The sequence below is a fragment of the Geospiza fortis genome, unplaced genomic scaffold (genome assembly GCF_000277835.1).
Source record: "Geospiza fortis unplaced genomic scaffold, GeoFor_1.0 scaffold224, whole genome shotgun sequence".
Lineage (NCBI taxonomy): Eukaryota > Metazoa > Chordata > Aves > Passeriformes > Thraupidae > Geospiza > Geospiza fortis.
In genome coordinates this window covers 530259-539282 of record NW_005054448.1, presented here as the reverse complement: position 1 = coordinate 539282, position 9024 = coordinate 530259, and the positions used below count along the sequence as shown (strand labels likewise).

Below are 9024 nucleotides of genomic sequence, written 5' to 3'. Positions count from 1 at the left end.
CCCTCTCTCCTGGCAACATCCCGCAGGGACCGGCCTGAGCCTGCCCGGATTCCCCACCCGGCCCCGCAGCCCCGGCCCGCACCCTGCTCCAGCTCCCCCGGGCAGCTCCTCCCCACCATCCCCAGGGAATCCCCGTGTCTGGGTACCTTCCCCTGAGCCCCATTCCCTGCTCCTCCTCCGCTGGGCCACCACCACCTTCCCCCTGGGCCAGGCTTCCCTGGAACATCTCCACCCCGATGATCTCCCCCAGCCCATCTCCCTCCCAGGCAAACCCTGCCCTGCTTCTCCTTCAAGCTCCCAGATAATCTCCTTCCATGCTCCTGTTTCCCTGATCTCCTGCCTTGGACAACCTCCCCTGGATCACCTCCCCTCCTGCCCCTCAAACCACCCTCCCTGCACCATCTCCTCCCCTTGGCACCTTCCCCCCCAGATCCTCCTCCTTCCCTGAATCACCACTTGCCCGGACCTCCCTGTCCTTTGAGCAACATTCCCTGAGTCTTCTCCTTCCTTGCCACCTTCCTGTCCCCCACCCCGTGTCCATGGCCCCCCTCACACCCAGAGCTCCTCCAGAACCTGCAGCCCTGGAGCACCAGTGACCATCTCAGCACCACGGCCTTTAAAACTCCCGAATCCAAGTTTTATTTCCGTGTAGGAGAAGAGGGATCACTCACAATATATTATTGTTCAAAAAGAAAATACATTCAACAGCATTTACAGTGGAATGACATTAAAATCCTCGAGGAGGAATAGAAGGACCAGGAGATGGTGCTCTGGTTAAGTGCTGCTGATAAGATGATCTCTGGAAGATGGAGCAATTTTTTTTCCATTAGCCTAAAATCCGGGGGATTTCTGGGTTGGGGTTGCTCCTCGTGCTCCCCCAGGCTCGGTGGAGCTGTGCAGGGTCTGTGGTGGGGGTTCCCAGGTGGAGGGGGCGATGGGGGCACAGCAGAGGGGACCCCCAGAGCCCAGCACATCCCGCTCCCTGCTCTGCTCCGCCCGGAACAGCCTGGGCTGGAGCTCCCCCTGCCCCAAGCTCCCGGGTGACACTTGCATTGACACAGCAAAAAGGCAAATAAGGCATTCTGAAAGCTCCACTTCACCCCTCCTCCAGCCCGACCCGAGGGGCACAAACCCCCCGGGACACTCCGGTGCTGCCACAGGCCAGGGCAGCGGCACCAGGGACCCGTGGGGAGCACCCTCCCTGTGCCAGGCAGCCCACCTGGGGCCAGGACACCTGGGCCAGCTCTCACAGGCCAAATCCCAGGCTGGAGCATTTAAGATCAGCTTTCCCGAGCCGGGGCAAAGCTCCAGGAAGGAGTGAACATCCCGGAGCAGCAGCTGCATCTCTGGGGACACTGGGAAGCAGCCTGGAGCATCCCACCGCCAGGAATCCCGAGTGCCACAAACCCCAAACACATCATTCCCAGATGGGAATGTCTCTGGAACACCTTTTCCATGCTACAGGATCCAGCTTTGGAGCAAACCGTTGCTTCCCTGCCATGGGAATCCATCACCCCCCCCCGAGCTCGGGGACGAGCCGAGGGGAATCGTACTCGTGCTGTAAAAACTCAGACAGACACCTCTGTCTTCATCATTTTTCATCTTTTGTGTACCATAGAAATTTAAGCAAAATAATTTTATATATATTTATATATATATATATGTATAAATTAGAAGCAAATAAATAAGATTAAAGGGTGCACTGAGAGCAGGGGGGGCTGCCCCGCAGCACGCTGACGCCGTCAGGGCCCTGGGGACTGTACACTGTGGGGATCACAGGGATGGAAGTGCTGGAAGCTGATCAGGAGGAGACTGATGGATGGGGAACCTGATTGCATAAGTGTCCCGTGTGCAAGCCTGGAGATTCCAGTTACCATTGCCTCAAGGTTCGTTATTGCTAATTAACTTCACGTGGGTGTGACGGGCGGCTCGGGGCGGCCCCAGAGGCAGGGTCAGTGTGATATGATGGAGAGCCAGAAAAGGAGACAGAGAAAATGGGATCCAGCAGGGCCAGTGCAGGTCTCCAGGTGTTCCCGGCCCAGCAGATCCCATCTTTGGGATGCCACCACCTCCTGCTTCCCCTCGGAGCTCCGGTCCTCACCTGTCACCAGCAGGGCTCGCTCTGCTCCTCCCGCTGCATCCAGGGCCAGGCAGGGTGATGGACCCAGCAGGGCTGAGGGGGACGAGGGGTTCCCTGCCCTGGCAAACTGGAGCTGCTGCAGGGAGAGCCCAGGATGAGGGAGGGGAGGAACAGCAGTTGGGAGCGGGTGCTGGGGCACAGGGACTCTCCAGCCTCAGCCTGTGGCCAGGCCTGTCTGGCTGAACAGGGTGGGAGATGCAGGACCAAGGCTCCACCCCAGCAGCGCCACGGCATCTCTGCTCTTCTCTCCCCAGGGCACCTCTTCCCTCCTCTCCCACCCAGCCTCAGGCACAGCTCAGCAGGGAGACACCGATGGAAAAGCTGGAATTGAGATCCAGCCCCCACGTGCAGGGATACAGAGCAGGGACACGGAGCCAGGAGCATCACTGGGACAAAAACTCTTCACTGCATCAGCCTGGTGCTCCCAGCCTCACTGGGGCCATTTCCCCCTTCGCATGTGGTTGCAGGAAAACCAAAGCAAACCTCACTCAAACCACTCCCACATGATAAAGACAGGCCCAAGCTTTGCCTGAACACTTCAGACTGTGGGGAAGCACCTCCAACGCTCTTGAAAGAAACAAAAACCAGGTCAAAAACCCCAAAGTCACCAGCTGAAATATCCTACTTGGTGTTACTGGGATGACAGGGCACTGTGGAACCACCAAGAGCCTCTGGGATCAAGTGCCACAGCTCCTGGGGACAGTTTTCCAAGCAGAGTTGTTCGTGTCCATCTTTGAAGGAAACCTGAACCAGGAGCAGGATTTGTTTTTTTTAAAAAAATAATTCCATAAAGTCCACACAGAAATGGGGTCCCACAGGAAGAAAAAAAAACTGGCAAAGAGAAGAGCTCACACAAGCACAGCATTCCCACACCCCGGGCATCTTTGGACATCGACGTCTCAGCCACCGGAGCCAAGGCGCTGGAGGATATAGGCAGCAACTCCTGACAGCAATGAACATCCTAAACCCAACCCAGCTCCACGTGTCCTCACTCCTAAGCAGTCGCTGGAAAATCCATCATTAAAAAAAAAAAAAAAAAAAGATGCTATTTATTAGTGCATAAAAAAATAGGTTTGGAATCCCTGTTTGGATCTCTGCATGTATTGACTCTGTCGGCCCGGCGGGACGCTGCCGGCGTGTCCTCGCTGTCCCTCGGGCTGTGCCAGTGTCCCAGGGGTGGCCCCCGAGCTCTGGGGGGCTCAGAAGATGTCGGGGCACACGCTCCAGTCCTGCTTGTCCTTGGCCTCCCAGTAGCCGCCCTTGTAGACGCAGATCAGCTCCCCGGTGACGGCGTCCACCTTGCGCTCGAACCACAGCGGCAGGTACCCCTCGTAGTCCTTCCCTGGGGGGCAGAACGGGGTCAGGGGGGCTTCTGCACCTGCAACCCCAAAATCCCACAGCTCCCAGAAGAGCAGGGACTGGCTGCTGGTGCTCCCAGAGCTCAGGGATTCATTTGAGCCCAGCCCTGTTGTGGTCACGAGGGCCAAGGACTGATCTCCAGGGGCACAAAGTGACACGGCCAGGGACATGATGACCAGCAAGGCAAAGCAGCCAACAGCCCTCCCTGCCAGAGCCCACTGCCCTAAAAACCCAACCAGCTCCCACAAGTGCCTCAGTCCCTCAATAAAACCTCCCTATGGATAAATCCAGCTTGGCTCTTTAGGAATTTGGGCAGCATGGAATGTTTCCCATGGGATGCATGCAGGGCTGGAAAAGGGACTGAGCTGCTGACAGGTGTGTGATGGCTCTGGCTCTGCACAACTCCTGACAGGAGGGGACAGTCAGGGGGGTCAAGCTCTGCTCCCAGGAAACAGGGATGGGAGGAGAGGAAACGGCCTCATGTTGCACCACAGCAGTTTTAGATGGGATTTTAGGGAAAATTCTTTCCTGGAAAGGGTGGTCAGGCATTGGAACAGGCTGCCCAGGGCAGTGGTGGAATCCCCATCCCAACAGAAAATCCCCAAAGCAGGGACTGTTGGTGCTCCCAGGGCTCAGAGACTGATTTGAGCCCAGCCATGGTCACGAGAGCCAAGGGAGGACTGGTTCTCCTTAGGGACAAAGTGACTGGTGGGACACGATGGCCAAGGACACAATGACCAGCAAGGCAAAGCAGCCAACAGCCCTCCCTGCCAGAGCCCACTGCCCCAAAAACCCAACCAGCCCCCACAAGTGCCCCAAACCCACGCAGAAGGGTTCCCCAGAGCTCGCAGGGTGTGTCCCCCACAACCATCGCAGGCAGCGCAGTCCCTGCATCCTGAGCCATCCCCGAGCACCTCCTCACCTTCCTCCATGGCCTCCACGGCCTCGGCCTCCCTGCGCCGGCGCACGGCTCTCTGCTTCTCCTCCAGCCTCTGCTTCTCCACGTTGGCCTCGTCCCAGCGGCCGCTCTCCATGAGCCGCTGGTCGGGGCGCAGCCGGCTGTCTGTGGGCGCCACGCGCTCCTCGGGCTCGTTCAGCGTCAGCGCCAGCTCCGAGAAGAAATACATGTTCTCAGCATTGTCCCTGAGAATGGCAGAGAGCCTGGTCAGCATGGGGAATGCCTCAGGCACAGCCCCACAGCCCCACTGATCTGCTCCTGCTGAGCTGGGGCACCTCCAGTGCTGGGGCAGCTCTGGGATCCTCCTGCCAGGAGAGACCTGGAGGGGCTGGAGCATGTCCAGGGCAGGGAACGGAGCTGGGAAGGGGCTGGAGCCCCAGGAGAGGCTGAGGGAGCTGGGAAGGGGCTCAGCCTGGAGCAAAGGAGGCTCAGGGGGCCCTTGTGGCTCTGCACAGCTCCTGCTGTGCAAAGCAAAGGAGGCTCAGGGGGGACATTCTGAGCTGCACACAGTCACCCCAGTCTGCCTACAGCCACAAGGCTGTATTTTCCCAAGAATTTTCCCGACAAATTCTCCTAAAAGCATCAGTCCCTCAATAAAACCTCCCTATGGATAAATCCAGCTTGGCTCTTTAGGAATTTGGGCAGCATGGAATGTCTCCCATGGGATGCATGCAGGGCTGGAAAAGGGACTGAGCTGCTGACAGGTGTGTGATGGCTCTGGCTCTGCACAACTCCTGACAGGAGGGGACAGTCAGGGGGGTCAAGCTCTGCTCCCACGAAATAGGGATGGGAGGAGAGGAAACGGCCTCATGTTGCACCACAGCAGTTTTAGATGGGATTTTAGGGAAAATTCTTTCCTGGAAAGGGTGGTCAGGCATTGGAACAGGCTGCCCAGGGCAGTGGTGAAGTCCCCATCCCAACAGAAAATCCCCAAAGCAGGGACTGTTGGTGCTCCCAGGGCTCAGAGACTGATTTGAGCCCAGCCATGGTCACGAGAGCCAAGGGAGGACTGGTTCTCCTTAGGGACAAAGTGACTGGTGGGACACGATGGCCAAGGACACAATGACCAGCAAGGCAAAGCAGCCAACAGCCCTCCCTGCCAGAGCCCACTGCCCCAAAAACCCAACCAGCCCCCACAAGTGCCCCAAACCCACCCACAAGAGTCCCCACAGCCACTCTCCCCCTTCCAGGGACCCACCTCAGGAAAAGCCACTCAGCCCCACAAGTCCCTCCTGTCCTCAGGCCTGGGCACATGAGCCTCCCATTCCCGAAGGCTCTGGGAGATCCCATGCCCCCCAGTCCTGCTGTCCATCCCCCCCAGGGACTCACGGGAGCGGGTACTTCCTCCACAGGACCTTTGGGGACAGTGTCTGGTAGACAGTTTTCTGCTTGCCCTCGGTGCTGGTGCTGCCGTGGCTGCTGTGGAGGATCTTGGAGCACTCCATCTTCTCATCCCACGTGCCAGACATGACGTAGTGGGCTTTGCCATCAGCATCACTCACCACCCCTGTCACCTGCCAGGGGGACACGGCTCTGGTGGCGTGTGGGAATGCCCAGAGGGACACCACACCTCCAGGTGCCCAGCTGGATGTGGTGCTGTGTCTCCTGGACATCCCTGACCTTGCAGGTGGGTGTCCAACCCACCAAACCCCTCCCAGGTCTCTGTGCTGCAGCTCCAGCACATCAGAGCCGAACCACGGGACACGGAGGTGCCACCCAGCCCTCCCTGGTGAGCCACGTTAGAGGTGCCTGGCCAGCCCCTCAGCCCCATGCTGGGGCTCACCCCAGTGGTACTGGGAGCCTGGAAGAGCCAGGAGTGACCCCTGAAGGAGCAGAGTCCCTGCTGGATACTCACCTTGCGGGGGACATCCCTGGAGAAGTAGCTGTAGGGGGTAAATTTCAGCTGGCATTTATCTTTGGACTTATGGTTAACAATCTCTATTTCACCAGACTGGATAAAAGACACAGAACCACAGCAGGAAGAGACAGAGGAGGTGTTAGTTGTAGTGCAGATACCAACACCCACTGGGCACAGCAGCACCAGTGGCTGCCCCCCACCCCAGCCACCCCCAGCCTCGGGCAGTGCCAGGGAAGGCTCCAGAAGCCTCTCCCAGCCCTGCAGGGAGGCACAGCTTCCCATCGTGGCAGGAGCATGTGCCCAATGCTCCTCCAGCCCCCAGGGCCAGGCAGAACTGTGCCCTCACCCACCTGGTCGATCCAGAGCTTGCCCACGATGATGTTGTGCACTGTGGAGGTGACTTTCCTCCACACGTAGTGGTTCCCACTGGAGTGGAACTCCAGGTGGATGGCGCCTGTGGAGACAGGAATGATCTGAGCTCAGCAGGGGCAGGTGTTTCCCAGAGCCCACCACCACCCCAGCACTGTGCTCGTCCTCAGGGCCATCCCTCTCCCTGCATCCCCCAGCCAGCTCTGGCTCTGGATTCACCCCTCCCTTAGTGCTCCAGAAGGGAGGGACACCTCCTGCCAGGCCCTCTGCCCTCACTTTGACAGCAGGTCAGAAATGTGCTGCCTGGTTGATTCAGGCACTGGCACCACTCTGGGAATGCTGCCCAGCCCAGGGACAGGCAAAAGGAAAATGAAATGCTGGAAGGAGGCAGCTTATTGCTCTTGTCTGGCAGGGAGAGGGTTAAAAGTTAACTTTAAATGTCATGGAAGGAGAAATCACTTCCTGGGCAAGCAGGGTATTTCCAAAGCAAAGGAGCCTTTGCAGCTGGCATAATTTCCACTTCCAGGGCAGACTTGTTATTGTTGGATCATTGGATCAGGAGCACAAACCTGGGCTCCTTAACTGACCTTCTAGAACCCACTGAGCCCCAGGTGAGCCCAGGGAATTCCCAAAGTCCCAGGTGAGCCCAGGAGATTCTCTGAGCCCCAGGGGAACCCAAGGAATGGCTCAAGGCTAAGGCAGCAGTTTCTTTAACTGCTGGGTTCTGCATGAGCAGAGCAAGGCCAGTCCATCCCAGGGAACTGCAGGATCCATCACCTACCCAGCGGCATGATGGAGAGGTATTTGCCCCTGAACTTGCTGGCGATGGTGATCTCCTGCCACAGCGTCCACCCTCGCCTGGAGTACACGTGGTGGGCAGCTGCTGGGGGGTGGTGGCTCACCTGGGGACAGGACACACAGCCCGTGAGGACACAGAGCTCAGCTGAGCGCTCGGAGAGGGGACAGCCCCACGCCAGCCCAGCACTAAGGATGCTCCAGGCCCTGGGCACCACATCAGCCTTGGCACTAAGGGTGCCCCTGGACACCACAATCCCCTCGTGGGCAGCGGGGGCACCCCCATGCAGTGCCCTGGCAGCAAAGGGAGACACACCAGGATCCTGCCAGGATTGGCTCAGGCTCATTTCAAAGCATGATCCGTGAGATCTTCACTGAGCAACCATCGCTGTGAGATGCTGCTGTTCCCTGAGCCCAGGCCATGGCCCTGCTTTCCTGGGATCCTGGCTGAGAACCATGGATGTGCTGGCATCCCAGTAATCCCAGTGGAACAGCACCTGGGAAATCCCAGAGGACACAGGCCCACAACTGGTCCAGAACACACAGCATGAGTTTGGCTTCTCCCTCACACACACACTGGGCTGGAAAAGTGGACACAGCACCCTAAATCCTGAGAGTGACTTGTTAGAGGTGGTGCTCACATGGCCCTGCCCTGGAAAAAAAGCTGCCCAAACCCAAGGCAGGAGCAGGAATATCCCAGGCAGAGGGACCTGGTGGCACAGCCTGGCACAGGCACCCACGGATCCCCAGAGCTCCAGGATGATTTCCCTGCTGTAATTACAGGCTGAGCGCCCCGAGCTCGGGATTACACACACAGGCAGGGCCAGGGCCTCGCCATTAAATCCAGGCACCAGCAGCAGGAAATCCTATTTGGATAACTGGATTTCAGGCACTGGATTATCACTGCTTGGCTGGGCACGTTGGCAGGCTGAGCAGCACAGGCAGCACCAAGGCAAATTCAGAGCAGTGGGAAAGGAGGCTGGAATTGGTCAGGAATATCAAATCTGGGTACAAACACAGGAAAACTGGGACCAACCAGAGAAAGCAATTCCAGGCAGGTTATTTATTTGGGAGGGAACAGGGATGGAGGAAGGAGTGTGGTGAAAAGGGGAGTGAAAGAAGGAGAACAGGGATGATGAGTTTGGGAATGATGCAGTCAGGGGTGTCCAGCAGTACTGGACAGGCAGGATTGGGAGAGATGTGGTCAGAGGTACCCAGGGGGGACAGGCAGCCCTGGGCTTGGCACCACAGCTGGGATGAGGCTGAGAACTCTATCCAGGACTTCCAGCTGCACCCCAGGAAGGTGAGGGTATGGTATGAGGGTACCCCAGCTGGCTAAAGGATGGATCCATCCCTTCCAGGTTAAACCAGGTGAGAGGCCAGGAACTGCTGCCAGGCAAGGGGAGGTGAAGGTGTGACACTGCTGAGCTGGGAGAACCTGAGCTCTGTGACAGCTCTGTGACACTGTGCTGGGGTGGCTGAGGCTTGAGGCCACCTCTGACCCTGGCAGGCAGGAGGGCTCAGGCTGTGGCTGGCAGTGTCCCA

The 9024-nt window shown here is 58.2% G+C and overlaps 1 protein-coding gene across 2 annotated transcripts in view; it reads right to left on the bottom strand.

Annotated features, from left to right (window-relative positions):
• Positions 1–615: 615 nt before the first annotated feature.
• OSBP2 (oxysterol binding protein 2) overlaps positions 616–9024 on the bottom strand; it is a 73089-nt gene continuing 64680 nt past the window's right edge. For both annotated transcript variants that reach the window (XM_031062445.1, XM_031062444.1), the window contains 6 exons: positions 7466–7586; positions 6666–6769; positions 6313–6408; positions 5787–5971; positions 4422–4642; positions 616–3482 (listed from right to left, as the gene is read on the bottom strand). In XM_031062445.1, coding sequence (XP_030918305.1) covers positions 3340–3482; positions 4422–4642; positions 5787–5971; positions 6313–6408; positions 6666–6769; positions 7466–7586 — 870 coding nt within the window. In that variant the 3' untranslated portion in view covers positions 616–3339. The remainder of the gene's footprint in view (positions 3483–4421; positions 4643–5786; positions 5972–6312; positions 6409–6665; positions 6770–7465; positions 7587–9024) is intronic.